Source organism: Salmo salar, chromosome 26 (assembly GCF_965601325.2).
Source record: "Salmo salar chromosome 26, fSalSal1, whole genome shotgun sequence".
NCBI lineage: Eukaryota > Metazoa > Chordata > Actinopteri > Salmoniformes > Salmonidae > Salmo > Salmo salar.
In genome coordinates this window covers 23,732,960-23,748,564 of record NC_138316.1, presented here as the reverse complement: position 1 = coordinate 23,748,564, position 15,605 = coordinate 23,732,960, and the positions used below count along the sequence as shown (strand labels likewise).

General features: G+C 43.5%; 1 protein-coding gene across 1 annotated transcript in view; it reads left to right on the top strand.

Moving 5' to 3' along the window:
- The first annotated feature begins 4,282 nt into the window (after window positions 1–4,282).
- mafa (MAF bZIP transcription factor a) overlaps window positions 4,283–15,605 on the top strand; it is a 126,707-nt gene continuing 115,384 nt past the window's right edge. The window contains exon 1 of the mRNA XM_014175861.3: window positions 4,283–5,674. Within this exon, the coding sequence (XP_014031336.2) occupies window positions 4,707–5,674 (968 nt within the window). The 5' untranslated portion in view covers window positions 4,283–4,706. The remainder of the gene's footprint in view (window positions 5,675–15,605) is intronic.

Genomic DNA, 15,605 nt, shown 5'->3' with positions numbered 1-15,605 from the left:
CTAATACCTTCTGTTTTCAAAATCAGTTAGTGGACAACAATCTACAGAGCTAAAACCACACAAGTTTCCATGTCTCTCCTTGTCTGGATCTATGCCTGTACAGTATATACAGGGCTGTGGTGTTATCTGGTTATATCTCCACTTGAAATAACCCGTTTTGAATATTTTCAAGAGATAGATTAGATATCAACACCTTTGTCTTGGCTTGCCTTGAGTACATACTACCTTGGACCAACTAACAAAAGCTGCATGGTAACCTTTGTTAATGTGAAATAAAAATGAAATGATATGTGTGTTAGCGATAACAACATTATCAAATGACAGGGGAATAAGTCCTACTGAAGAAGGTATCTGGGGCATTGCTATATGAAATCCATACTGTCACCTATTTTAGCCTTGTAATGATTCCTATGAAAACATACACAAGCTCTGTTCATCTTGAACGATCTGTAGGGATCAGCATCATCCCACCTGAATGACGAATCAAAAACCATTGACATGAGTCGTCATAGTGATTATGAGTTAGACAGGTACAGTATGACAGCTAACAGGGGGATTTTCCATTGACCATGATCCCACAGCTATCAGGGCTAGGGGATTTCATCTCACCTTTGACCCCTTGACTCATCGCCAATAAACAAAGTTCAGATGGTAACATTCTAAACACGCATTGATCCACATCCCACAGTGACATAGCAACAGGATGAGTCCTAGGCTATCTCTACTTTACTAATTCCTATCTCCACTATTTGACTTCACTGTATTGCCAAAGTCTGTGATAGGGCCTTGTGTGTGATTGTGTTTGTAGATCATTGGTATTTCACTTGAGTAACACTGTGGTTTTGTGTTGTCATTGTCAGGTGACTAAACTTAATCAGGGATGGCGTTTGAATGACTTCAAACGCATCTCCACTCATCAAACTGGTTATTGTGCAATGAGCTTTCTCATACATTGGAAGCACTCCCACACTGAGTTTAGACAAAGACTACATTAGTGAAAATGGTGAGGAGAGGGATAGAGAAAGAGAGAAAGAGAGCGAGAGAGAGCGAGAGAGAAGGGGACAAGGGTGTGTGTGAAGAGGGTGACACATAGGAAGCTCTATAAAAAGTACCCAAATAAAAAATAAAAACAAATACCTTTATGGAAAATGACTCAAGTAAACATGAAAGTCACCCTGTAAAATAATACCTGTGTAAAGGTCTACAAGTATTTGGTTTTATATATACTTAAGTATCAAAAGTAAATGTAATTTCAAAAATATACTTTAGTATAATGTCACATTCCTTATATTAAGCGAACCATACGGTACATTTTTCTTGTTATTTTAAATTATGGATAGCCAGAGGCACAGTCCAACAATCAGACATAATTTACAAACCAAGCGTTTATGTTTAGTGAGTCCGCCAGATCAGAGGCAGTAGGGATGACAAGGGATGTTCTCTTGAGAAGTGCGTGAATTGGACCATTTTCCTGTTCTGCTAAGCATTCAAAATGTATCGAGTAATTTTGGGTGTCAGGGAAAATGTATGGAGGAAAAGGTATCAAATTTTATTCAGGAATGTAGTGAAGTAAAAGCAGTTCGGTGAAGGGGAAATTAAAGAAAAATCTGACCTGAAGTTTGGAACGGAAGTTGGGAAGAGTTGAACTCGCTGAACGGTTATAACAACATCAGACTGATTGGCACTATCCTCTTTCACATAGATTGGCGGCTGGGACGTGAGTTATTTGGCATATAATTTCACTGTGTGCACCCGGGAAGCTAAAAATACCCAGTCCTAGGGATGAGATCATAGTCTTGGAGTTGGAAAGAGACAGAGACTATGATTATAGGCTTTTTGTCACAGGCATGAAACGGCTATTTGTCAACGCCGTGTCAAAAGCGGAGAAAAAGCTTCCCTCCAAATAGTCCGAGGTATGAAGCCCGTGGTGGATCTTACATGATCACTTTATCTATGGACGGTGTTATTATGCATGATTTACCGGCACGCGTAATTAAATATTGTATCATTGCCAAATTTTGCGACAATTTCCTAAAACCAGACTTTTGACCTATAACTTAGGACATTTGCGCACCACGAAGTGTTTATGCTACTAATGTAGACGAGTGAGGCTACACTTGCAGACTAAATGCAAAATACATACAGCTAGACTTTAGGGTAGCAAATCTCCAGAGTTGATGTTAGGTGCTGTGAGTTACTCTATACGTTTAGCCTACTTTACAGGCTTGCATTTGTTGGTTGGCCTATGAGTAGCCCAAACTGTATAGGTAAACGCACAACAAACTTGTGGCAGTGGCCTAAGTAACCAGGCTGTGCTTTAGACCGGGAAACTCTGGTGAAACATAATTTGGTTGGTGAAAACAAAGTCCCTCCTATTGCAGTCAAATAGCCAATGTTTTGCTGCGTTTATAACAAAATGGGAAGGTGGTAACTACAATTGTCAAGTCGTAAATATGAGTCAGGTGCATTGAGGTTTTGATGGGACACGCCATCAAACACGGAGGACATTAGGCTTGTGATTGTTTTGCTATGTTTTGCACATGACGTCAGAGAGGTGCAAGTGGGAAACTCAGAGCACGCGGATGATAGGCCTACACGATTTTGGCTCTAGTAATTACCAGTTGGATGGGCGTTGAAGGGGATTTTTCCCAGTCGTATGCTGGTATTTACTAAATTACGAGAAATTGTGAAAGAAGCATTATATCACTGATTAGACTGAGTAAATGAGGGTAGGAGGAGAGCATTGTTAAAATAGTTGTAGGGTGGTAATTTGGCTGGATAGTGTAGTATAAAACTACATGTTTAAACTGCCGTGCGCAGCCAAGGTTCGTCTGTGCAATAGACTTCAACAAGTGAGTTGCTCATGACACACAGTCCATTAAAATCAGAGGAAATGTCTGACCTCTGAACTGTCGAGATAAAGTGCAATGTACAAGAGAGTGGTTTAACGTATGACTTTGGAGCAAGGCCCGCGGAATCACTGCTTTAGATAAAGTTTTTGTATATATAGCACTGTAGTGCAGGTAGGTAAATCTCCGCCTGGTTGGAACACATTGTTCATTACTGAATGACTCCCATGTAACCACTGCTTAATAGCAGCCTATTGAGGGGATGATGATTTGATTGGACCACTAGGAAGTACATGTTTACTTGTCTTATGTAACGAATGTTCTACACAATCTATTGTATACAGCTGATGGAGTGGGGAATGTTGTAGCCTATATTTTCTCCCCCAAAAGAACTTGCAATTGACACGTGATTCATGCGGGATATGCCAGAAATATGCACCATTCACTCCTTTGACTATTCCCCGGCCAATGTATCCATACTGTCGTTCTAAAACAAATGTACCATACCTATACATACATTGAAGTATTATTCTTTCCAATAAATAGTCTGGTGCGAAATTGTCTAATTTTACTTCCGCTGTGAATGATTCTTTCAGATGAAGCAGTTTATTTTGGAGAACGGTGCTTCGATGTCCCCAAAAGGTGGCACTGTTGAGTTTTAGAACGGCAGATGTATGTCTGCTCTCCACAAATCCTTTGTAATTTTATTTCATAGAACTTCAGCACAGAATCATATGTATTCCTGTATTCTGTCACATACTAATACTGTATGAGCCAACGATGTTGTTCATGTAACTAAGATGATCGTAAAGCATGCTTATGCATTTTGCTTAGGCTACTGGTAGATTTGACCACTTCGAATTTCAAGTAACACGAACTGTGAAAACGTGTGCATAACCATTCCCCCAATATTTGCACATTATAAATCATGAACACTATGTTTTGATACTTTTGAAACTAATATAAATCCTACCACAATACAAAGGCGTTATTACGCATTTATTTTATGACAGCAACTAATAATATATATTATTGCTTCAATAACTTCATATTTTGCATATTGTAATTTACATTTGGATATTAAAATGTTACCATTGCCACTTGCAATAACACTAAATCGAACCATAATGTGCACACAGCCTACTGTCTTTTCCCAACCATGAGCGCAGTGAGATAATTGAATGCATATTTTTTTGTCCAAATGGTAGAATAAACGCCCATTAAAATAATATACCTAAAATGGAGAGGCGAAAGAGTTAAGAGGTTGAATTGCAGCTGACAGTCAGCTGATAGCCTTTGACAGTTGAGAAAAGTTTTGTTTCTGGACTAATATGTTAATTAGCCCATAGATTGTGCGAGCCCATTGGCTCTTCGTCCGAGTCAATTTCCCATTTCCAAACTGACGTCAGGGCGGCTATAAAACTCTGCAATGCTTTTAAACTCATCTGCTGTGATCCTTCTAAAAAATCGCCTACAAGTCAGAGGCATTTTACGTGCGAGGCTACATTTACCCCTCTCCTTCGACATTTCACCCTCTCCGCTTTACGCAATGTAGGCCTATCCATGAAGAAACAGTAATGTGTTAAATGTTAAAAATACCAATTCGCCGAATTTCTCATGCTGAAAGAGGACTCCGCAACTCGCGTGCACGGCTCTGGTGCGTCTGTGCAATAGACTCTGAAAAGAAAACTATTAATTTACAGTTGGAAACACGTCGCTGCAAAAAGGACATTGAAAACCTATTTTTTAACTTTAAGACAAATACGCTTAAAAAGCAAACTGGCTCACGTTCTTCCAAACCAACCCAGTTTGACAGCTGCTCTTCACCCCCTTTGGAGGACTGTCGGCAGCAAGAGGATGGCATCAGAACTGGCAATGAGCAACTCCGACCTGCCCACCAGTCCCCTGGCCATGGAATATGTTAATGACTTCGATCTGATGAAGTTTGAAGTGAAAAAGGAGCCGGTGGAGCCCGATCGCAACATCAGCCAGTGCAGCCGCCTTATCGCCGGGGGATCCTTGTCTTCCACCCCGATGAGCACGCCTTGCAGCTCGGTGCCCCCTTCTCCAAGCTTCTCGTCGCCCAGTCCGGGGTCGGGGAGCGAACAGAAGGCACACTTGGAGGATTTCTACTGGATGTCCGGTTATCAACCGCAGTTGAATCCGGAGGCGCTGGGCTTCAGCCCCGAAGACGCAGTTGAGGCGCTGATCAACAGCAGTCACCAGCTCCAGTCCTTCGATGGCTATGCTAGAGGGCAGCAGTTTGCCGGCGGAGCCGGAGGAGGAGGCACCATGGGCGGGGAAGAGATGGGCTCTGCCGCGGCGGTGGTGTCCGCAGTTATCGCCGCCGCAGCAGCCCAGAACGGGGGGCCCCACCACCACCATCACCACCACAACGGCGGCCACCATCACCAATCACCCGGGGTCTCGTCCAACGGCAGCTCCGGAGGAAACCACCCACACATGGGACATTTGGACGACCGGTTTTCGGACGACCAGCTGGTGGGCATGTCGGTGCGGGAGCTCAACCGGCAGCTACGGGGAGTCAGCAAGGAAGAAGTGATCCGGCTGAAACAGAAGAGGAGGACCCTAAAGAATAGAGGCTATGCGCAGTCCTGCCGCTACAAGCGGGTGCAGCAGCGGCACGTCCTGGAGGGCGAGAAGACGCAGCTCGTCCAGCAAGTCGACCACCTCAAGGCGGAGATCTCCAGGCTGGCCCGGGAGAGGGACGCATACAAAGAAAAATATGAGAAGCTCATCAGCAACGGCTTCAGAGAAAATGGATCCAGCAGTGACAACAACCCTTCCTCCCCGGAGTTTTTCATGTGAGTCTCGACATTATCATGAAAACTGAGTTTGTCAGTTCCCTCATTAAAAAGTTTTCATTGTGATTTTTTTGTAATGGGGCTTACTAGACCAAGAAAACTAATTTGCAAACATTTTTTTCGGTTTTAATTTTTTTGACAACAGGGGTTTACTCAAGTCTGTCAAATAACGGCTTTGAGTTTTGGGGCTTGCAATAGAAAGATGGAACTTTGTCATAATTGTCCTTCATTTTGGAGTAGAAACTGAAACCTGCCATCTTTTTTTTTGCTACCATACTTATTATTTGATGCATATTTTTGTCAAGCTCTTTTTCATCATTGTTCATTTTACTTGCAGTGTTTTGAATATGAACTATCATTTATTATTTTTCGAAGTTGTTTTAACTTTACAATGTTGCTGTATACTATGTGTGCATGCAAGCACTAAGTATACCCCTTGGAAGTTCATCGACTTGCCTTTTTTCACCTTTCGACTTTGAAATCCGTGTACAAATACCGGTCAAAAACTGCATCCATCTACAGTAAGAAGACGTTTTTGGCCTTTTTCCCTTTCTGTTTTTGTTCTGCCAAACTCGGAGGACTGCGAGCCTGCCATTTTACCCCACCTCATCTCATGCGTTATGCTTGCTATTTTGTGTTAAGCAACAAACAGACTATATTACTCATAAGAAACAATATCCATTATTTTAAAATAGATATGTTATTGAACTGGCCTGCATGCTGGACATGTACGGGTTTTCTTTTCTTTTTGTGCTTGAAAATGTACTTTTATCGGATGACTCCAGCATGGCATTCATACTTGTTTTATGACCTGATCACTTTTTTGGGACAGCAACAAAAAAGTGACAAGGACTCTTATACCACCCCCTTCCCGTGTACGTGCATTTCAACTGTGTTGAATGATACGACTAAATGCCCATTTCTATACAGTGAATGACGCATTCCTGATGGAAGTTGTGCGGCGGGGATCCATGTAGCGAGGGAGCAAAAAGGACCTCAACTATTCTAAAAGGAATTATCTATCCCTATATGGGACTAAACTGTATGTTGCTTAAAAGCAGTTTGTGTATTTAAAAAAAAGAAATACCCCATCCTTGTGCATTTAACAACTCTGGAATGCTATGGATTATAATTGAAGTATATGTAGACCTACAGTAGTTGGTTGTATACTCTGTAAATCTAAAAGAGAACATGGATGTGCTACACGTTGACATTTAAAGAAGAATGTGATGTAGATGATTAGGATCATTTAGCTGTAGGTTTCATAAAGTCCTGTGCTCTAAATTGTTTTCCTGTCATTGGGTAGGAGAGGTTGGGGCGGCTCCAATTTATACAATTTAACAGTATTGTTTCCATGCATAAGCAGCGCTTTTTGCAGCATGTTCTTGCAGTTCAAGCAGTAGTTTGACAGCTGTAGTAGTGTTTGTCTTCACCTACCACTCACTGTATTTTAAACCAAAGTATTAAATGAGTAGAAACTTCAGCCTAAGTCAGCGTGAACCATGCATTTTGATAATGTATTTTGGACTGAATTGCACTAAAATGTAGTCTGCAATATATCACAGAATGGTTACTCGATTAAGCTAAATCAAAAACGCAGATAGATACCTTTTGGCATTGCTGGATAACTTAATTTTAATAGTTTGTTGTCAACCAGTACTAGATTATTTTTTGGCTCAAACAAACTCATTATTTCCAAGGCAATAATATTATTATAATCAATAATGTCTGGACATTGTTAAATAGACAGGGATTGACACCCTGCTTGATCAAAATAGGGAGATACCATTCATCAATAAATCTTTAAGACATATGTTAATTAAACTTTCCTGTTATATATTTTGCTGTGCAAAATTATTTCCCTCACTAACCATATTATGTGATGTTCATATGTGCTCTTTTTTTCATTTCTTACAATTAAATGAAATGCAATAAATGTATGTAATCGGCCTTTCATTAAGTTTCTCCGTTTTCTCTTGACATAGACCTGCAGAGATAATGATTGAATGTGAATTTCACAAACGAATTCAGAGTAGTTCATGTTAATGTGAATAGACACGAGGAGTTACATTTGGGGGATTGACTTAAAGTACGCTATATATGAATTGCTATCCATCCGTTTTCGTCAAATTTTCCTGAAGTTGTTCTAGTCGATGGGATTTGTCTTCATCTGTGCAGATGAAAGGAGGCATGACTCATGCCAGATAATCACATCAGTAACAATTTGTTTGGCTAGGTAGCAACCCTGTCTAATATGAGCCTCATTCAAAACCTCAAATAACATCTTAAATGTGGAACACAATTTAACTTTGAAAATACATACACGTTGTATTTTTGTTAGAGATAAAATCAGTTTGGAAGTTGATGCACCTTAACATTTCTGTGAGCATCTTTACAGGTCAGTAGTAATAGTATTACTACTAAGTTATTCCTGTTTGATTTAAAAAGAAAGAAAGGTGTAAGATAGACAGTCTCATTACTAATTAGACTTTGTTTCACTCTTCAATATTTATTTGAACTAAATACAATTTCATGTAAACAAAATCCCTCAAATTGAATAAACACAATGAAAGGTATAGTTGAGGTAAGAGTCAACATTATTTGCCATGGATCAAGCCTCCTGGGTATGTATTTACATTCCATAATTATTTTCAGTATCAATCTATCATTCATGTCATTGATGTAAAGCTTAGTACAATGCCAGTAGCATACGTGTGTGCATTGTACATTGTGATTACACGTTTTATTAAAACTGAAGTGATGCATTTCATCCTCAATTTGAATGATTCATAACAAAAAGGTGAGCTTACTTTTTGTTGTGCTTTCATGCAAAACTATATTATTTGCACATTTATGATTTTGGGAACATCTGGATTTGTTGTAGTTCCACATGTTAGTAGGGCAATGGAAGTATGTCCTTGCATTCATGTGTGTTTGTCTGTGTCTGTGTGTGGGTGCACACAGTCTATATGCCAAATATGTGCTTGTGTGTGACTATTTTTGTGAGACTATACTCATATGTTCCTGTGTTTCTATAGATATCTATGTGTGTGTGACATTCCATGTGTGTGTGTTTGTGTGTATTCTGCAACTGCCCAATCCCTATGTACCCCTTTTCACCGTTCTTTCCTCCCTGCCCTCCTCCCCCCTTGCATTTGGCCTAGAACAGAGAACAGACCATGCTCCGAAAGACAGGGGTACACCCAGCAGGCGAAGAGGGCTCTGTCGTGCATGTGAGGGGGCGTAGGAGATGGAGCCAGCGCGATGCATAATGAGTCACCAGGGTAGGCGTGGGCAGATGAGGCACAGTAGCGCTTCTCCCAACCCGCTGTTGGTTTGGCGTTTATCTTATGACCTTTGAGACCTCTTCTGAGGATGGATCTTAATCTTAGTGTCCCCGAGGGGACAGTAACTGAAGATCCCTCTCAATGTGTTTGTCATGTCAAACTGTCCAAGAGACTTGTGTAGGAGAATGGAGGGCATTTTGCTTTAGTGTTCTACAACAATTGGTTAATAAGGACAGAGATGTGACAGTGTGAACAAGACAGCATTTTAGGGATTAAATTAAATCTCACTCTCTTTCTTTCCTTTTCGTTTTTAGCAGCACACCAATGCAGCAGTGTGCACATTAAGGTGTGAATGGAAGATTTTGCGGGGGTGAGGTCATCTTTTCATAATGTTTAAATCACATTTATAGTGGTTGGTGTCTCTTTTCTCTTGATAAGGGACAATTTGTAATTTACTGGGGTGGGAGGTAACTGGGGTGGGAGGTTACTGGGGTGGGAGATTAGTGGGGTAGGAGGTTAGTGGGGTAGGAGGTTACTGGGGTGGGAGGTTACTGGGGTGGGAGGTTACTGGGGTGGGAGATTAGTGGGGTGGGAGGTTACTGGGGTGGGAGATTAGTGGGGTAGGAGGTTACTGGGGTGGGAGGTTACTGGGGTGGGAGGTTACTGGGGTGGGAGATTAGTGGGGTGGGAGGTTACTGGGGTGGGAGGTTACTGGCGTGGGAGGTTACTGGGGTGGGAGATTACTGGGGTAGGAGGTTACTGGGGTGGGAGGTTACTGGGGTGGGAGGTTACTGGCGTGGGAGGTTACTGGGGTGGGAGATAACTGGGGTGGGAGGTTACTGGCGTGGGAGGTTACTGGCGTGGGAGGTTACTGGGGTGGGAGAATACTGGGGTGGGAGATTACTGGGGTGGGAGGTTACTGGCGTGGGAGGTTACTGGGGTGGGAGGTTACTGGCGTGGGAGGTTACTGGCGTGGGACGTTACTGGGGTGGGAGGTTACTGGGGTGGGAGATACTGGGGTGGGAGGTTACTGGCGTGGGAGGTTACTGGCGTGGGAGCTTACTGGGGTGGGAGACCCTGGGGTGGGAGGTTACTGGGGTGGGAGATACTGGGGTGGGAGGTTACTGGGGTGGGAGATACTGGGGTGGGAGGTTACTGGCGTGGGAGGTTACTGGCGTGGGAGGTTACTGGCGTGGGAGGTTACTGGCGTGGGAAGTTACTGGGGTGGGAGGTTACTGGGGTGGGAGATACTGGGGTGGGAGATACTGGGGTGGGAGATAACTGGGGTGGGAGGTAACTGGGCTGGGAGGTTACTGGGGTGGGAGGTTACTGGGGTGGGAGTTACTGGCGTGGGAGATACTGGGGTGGGAGGTTACTGGGGTGGGAGGTTACTGGGGTGGGAGGTTACTGGGGTGGGAGATTAGTGGGGTGGGAGGTTACTGGGGTGGGAGATTAGTGGGGTGGGAGGTTACTGGGGTGGGAGGTTACTGGGGTGGGAGGTTACTGGGGTGGGAGATTAGTGGGGTGGGAGGTTACTGGGGTGGGAGGTTACTGGCGTGGGAGGTTACTGGGGTGGGAGATTACTGGGGTAGGAGGTTACTGGGGTGGGAGGTTACTGGGGTGGGAGGTTACTGGCGTGGGAGGTTACTGGGGTGGGAGATAACTGGGGTGGGAGGTTACTGGCGTGGGAGGTTACTGGCGTGGGAGGTTACTGGGGTGGGAGAATACTGGGGTGGGAGATTACTGGGGTGGGAGGTTACTGGCGTGGGAGGTTACTGGGGTGGGAGGTTACTGGCGTGGGAGGTTACTGGCGTGGGACGTTACTGGGGTGGGAGGTTACTGGGGTGGGAGATACTGGGGTGGGAGGTTACTGGCGTGGGAGGTTACTGGCGTGGGAGCTTACTGGGGTGGGAGACCCTGGGGTGGGAGGTTACTGGGGTGGGAGATACTGGGGTGGGAGGTTACTGGGGTGGGAGATACTGGGGTGGGAGGTTACTGGCGTGGGAGGTTACTGGCGTGGGAAGTTACTGGCGTGGGAGGTTACTGGCGTGGGAGGTTACTGGCGTGGGAAGTTACTGGGGTGGGAGGTTACTGGGGTGGGAGATACTGGGGTGGGAGATACTGGGGTGGGAGATACTGGGGTGGGAGATAACTGGGGTGGGAGGTAACTGGGCTGGGAGGTTACTGGGGTGGGAGGTTACTGGGGTGGGAGTTACTGGCGTGGGAGATACTGGGGTGGGAGGTTACTGGGGTGGGAGGTTACTGAGGTGGGAGGTTACTGAGGTGGGAGATACTGGGGTGGGAGTTTACTGGGGTGGGAGGTTACTGGGGGAGAAGTGTTGTGTGATTTTTTTTGATTGTGCACAGGGGAAGTAGTGCATTTTTTCTGTGGTTTACATTCCCCATTTTGCAGGTTTTACTATATCATTTCTTCCATATAGCCACATTTCCTCATCTTCTTGCATGTGCCCCCCACTATCAAGGTTTTCTGGTACTTCCCTTACTACGCTTTTCTGCACACTTACTATACAGTCAACTCTATCCTGCCCTCTATCCATAGTGACAATAGTGGTAGGTGGATCGTTTGTCCAGATCTGCAATAGGTTAACTAGCAATCATACCACACATCAAGTCATTGAAATCTGCACCAATTTTCTACAGAAATCCACAAGAACATAGAGGAATAGCTGATAGGCATCGGAGAGGCCAGGTGCATCATTGCGCATGAAAGAACAGTAAAGCCATGAGACACGCAGTAAAAAAATATCCCCTATTGATTTTGTTTAGGCCATACAAATTTAATTTACTATATAACAGACGCCCCTCTTCACATTTCTCAGAATAGAAAAAAAGAAATTGTGATTCATTTAATTCATATGAAACTATTCTTTTTAAATCATTATTTTTGACGAATTGAATGATGTGCTTTGCCATTGTAGTAGTTGTGGTTTGTTTAAATTGCGGTGAATCAAATCATAGGAATCAAAAGAATCATTTGTGAATCGCAAACAATGAAAGGAAAAAACATAGCTGTAGCGTTCCTTTCGGATTGTGTTGCTGCCAAACCCATTTTGTAGATCATTTAAGTTGATTTGGATATTCAATTATCGGGCATTGCAACTCAATAGATGTTATTAGTCAGCCTGAAGTAAACACTTCTAAAAGTAAGAGATACTGATTCTACAAAACATTAGGAACACCTGCTCTTTCCATGACGTAGACTGACCAGGTGAACCGTGGTGAAAACAATGATCCCTTATTGATGTCATCTGTTAAATCCACTTCAATCAATGTAGATGAAAGGGCGGAGACATGTTAAAGAAGGATTTTAAAGCCTTGAGACGATTGAGACATGGATTGTGTATGTGTTCCATTCAGAGGGTGAATGGGCAGGACAAAATATGTAAGTTCCTTTGAACGGGGCATGGTAGTAGGAGACAGGCACACCGGTTTGACTGTGTCAAGAATTGCAACCCTGCTGGTTTTTTCACGCTCTTCAGGTTCCTGTGTGTATCAAGAATGGTCCAGCCAATTTGACACAACTTATTTTTTCAAAAACTTTCCCAGTTAAATGCTGAATGCAAAGTAGGCCTACCTCGCAGAATGATATCATGAATATTTGTATCAATCAGGTACACATTTGTTTTGTATACTCTGCCATCTCATGTGCAGTACAGAAACCTGACAGAAACACTGCTAGCCTAACACAAATGTACTAAAACTGTACTAAAATGTGCTAAAACTGGGACATGCTTTCAGTGGTGCTTTCCAACACCTGACACCAATATAGTGGATTAGGGAGGAACCCTGACTGGGACTCAAACCCTGGTTCCTGTGACTGTCATTCCAAAACCATTATACTGTCACAATCCTCACTATATGAGCCGTGATGAGAGTGGCAGGTAGCCTTGCGGTTAAGAGCGTTTTGCCAGTAACCGAACGGTTGCTGGTTCGAATCTCAAGCTGACTAGGTGAAAAATCTGTTGATGTGCCGTGGAGCAAGGCACTTAACCCTAATTGCTCCTGTAAGTTGCTCGGGATAAGAGATACTGCTAAATGACTCAAATGTAATGATACTACTCCTACCAAGTGAGTTAACCCTATTGGCACGATGCATAGGGTGTTCATGCCAGTGATCTGGTTTCACTTCCTTGTCCTGCCGTTTGGTACACTGGTCTCAGAAGTGGGATGGTGGCCATGTGGCCAACGGCTCGGACGTGCTTGGGGGCTGAGTAGTCGAAGCACAGGGACGTGCCATCAAGTACGGAGGGGGCAGTGTAGAAAACCTTGCTATATGAGCCACGTTACAATTCCCAGCATGTGGGTTAACCCTATTGGCACGATGCGTAGGGTGTTTGTCTTTCACGCCAGCGACCCGAGTTGTATTCCCTGCCCCACTGTTCGCTACAATACCAAAAGGCTGAAATCTCTTGGTGAGGTCCCTAGGTGTTGTACAAAGGTTGTTTGGTATTATTTCAAGGGGTACAACTTTAATTAGATGTTTTTATTAGGATTTTCTTTTTAATCGCTGCCTTGCCTCACTTTATAAATAAATAGATCTGTTATACAGTTAATTACATGTGTATGGCCTTAGGGACAATATAATTATCCTACCTAGACCAGCTTACAACACCACAATGCAATTCATATTTGTATTATTGTTTTCAAGTGAGTACAATTCTACGCTAGGCTGTAAACTGCAGTGAAAATGTAATTTCAATAATGCCGCAAAAGCCCTGTGATTGAATGTTTCATTCCATTTGGATCAGTTGTGTGTCTACTCTCGACAGATTATAAGGTCTAGAAAGGCACAGTACAGGACAGTCTGGCTGTATTTTTACTTCTGGTACTGATGCGCTGTCTGTTGCCGATCATCATTCTCCCAAGTCGTTCTATATAGTGTGAAGACATAGGCCTATGCTCCCAGCAGGCCCAGTTATTCAGCAAAGCTCAACACGCGTTCTGCCTAGTTTCCAATCCAAGCGGCTATTCCTTGACCTACAACCTAACGCTTCAATATAGCATAAATATTTGTTATTTCACTTTTAAAATGTATTGCCTTTTATGGGTGGCATAAACACAACCAGTCACAATGTTTTAGTCTGATTAGGTTACTTCAAAAGTATCCCGTAGGCTACCTGCGCACGTTCATCCACTCCACTCTAACATAATTCCAGCCTCCAAACCATGATGAAGCGCTCAAAGTCGGTACTAGGTATGCAATTATGTATTGCTCATGGGTTGTGTGTGGTGCATTGGCACAGAAACTTGTTAGTGAAAAATCGTTGCATATATTTATAATAGTTATAAATATAGCATCAAAACGTTGAATATCTGATTTCCCCCTAGCTGATCATTGTCTGCAGCCGGCTCTGATCATAGTGTAATGAAACAGACAGGGAGCGAGAGCTCATCCGTGGTGGTCAGAGAAACCTCAACCTTCTGGCCTGTTGCCCTGCCTGTGCCACATTGACTGTGCCACAATACCATGCTGAAGTGGACAAGTCCATATCCACAGTTATCAGCACAGGATTGCTACAGTTATTGTTATTTGTGGTGGTAATCATTGTTTTAGAGAGAATTTTATGAGGGGGGGAGGGGGTACATTTGTTTTTACAGTGCAAGGGGAGGGTCATGTTGGGGAGGGGGGGCGCATATTTTGTTATGACACCTCCAGTTTAAATTCATGATCTTCTCACATTGATGAAACAGTTTGCATTGTATCTCCTCATAGTATCTGTTAAAACTAAGCAGGTGCAGTTTGATCACTGTTAAACGCATACAAATGAGTTAGTTGAAATTAAAATAACAGAATCATTGCATTTCTTCATTGATAGAAAAACGGAAGCATCCACCCTGACATAGACCCGCAAGCCGCCTGATCTCGCTTACATGAATGTTCGCTGCAAGATCAGGCAGGCTTGCGAGGCTACCCTTAACAAGCTTCTTCAATAATTTACCCAAATAACCTCCAATGTGCAAGTGATGATGTGTTGCCCTATTACACAGACGAAGAGCCTCTTTAATTCCTTCACTCCGATGGTTATGTGTGAGGAGGAGGGTGTGTGTTGCTTCTGCTGTGGTGGCTGATGTGCCCAGAGCGAGGGCCGAGAGGGGGGCGATGGAGGGGGTAGAGAGAGGGGGGGACTGAGACAATAGTTGGAGCCGGGGCTGAATGAAATGATTTTGCTGATGATTAATAGCGGAGTGGGCCAGCGGCTCCTGCGATGTAGAGATGATAAATTGTGAGTGCGGCTCTCTGCAGCTGTGCCAGGCCTGTGTCTTAGCATGCACACACCACGCAATTTACAGCCAAGCCCCTCTCCTGCTTACTTAGGAGAAACTACTCAATTTATCTAATTACATACGTGTTTGATCCCCGGCCATGGAGATGCCATGTATTGATATATTTCATATTAGCCACACAAAACAACCAACAATTATTTGCATAATTTTGGTAGGATATTATTTGGCTTTTTGCATCTGCTATTCTGTTCACTGGATTTGAACATTGACTTCTTAATATTTGGCTCTTTATCTTGGCAGAGTGTTGCTTTGTGTATAAGGAGCCTAATTCCTATCATTTTGGGGAAGTGTTTGGAGCTGTATGTTGAGAACGACTCAACCCTCGCTTTCGCTCTCTC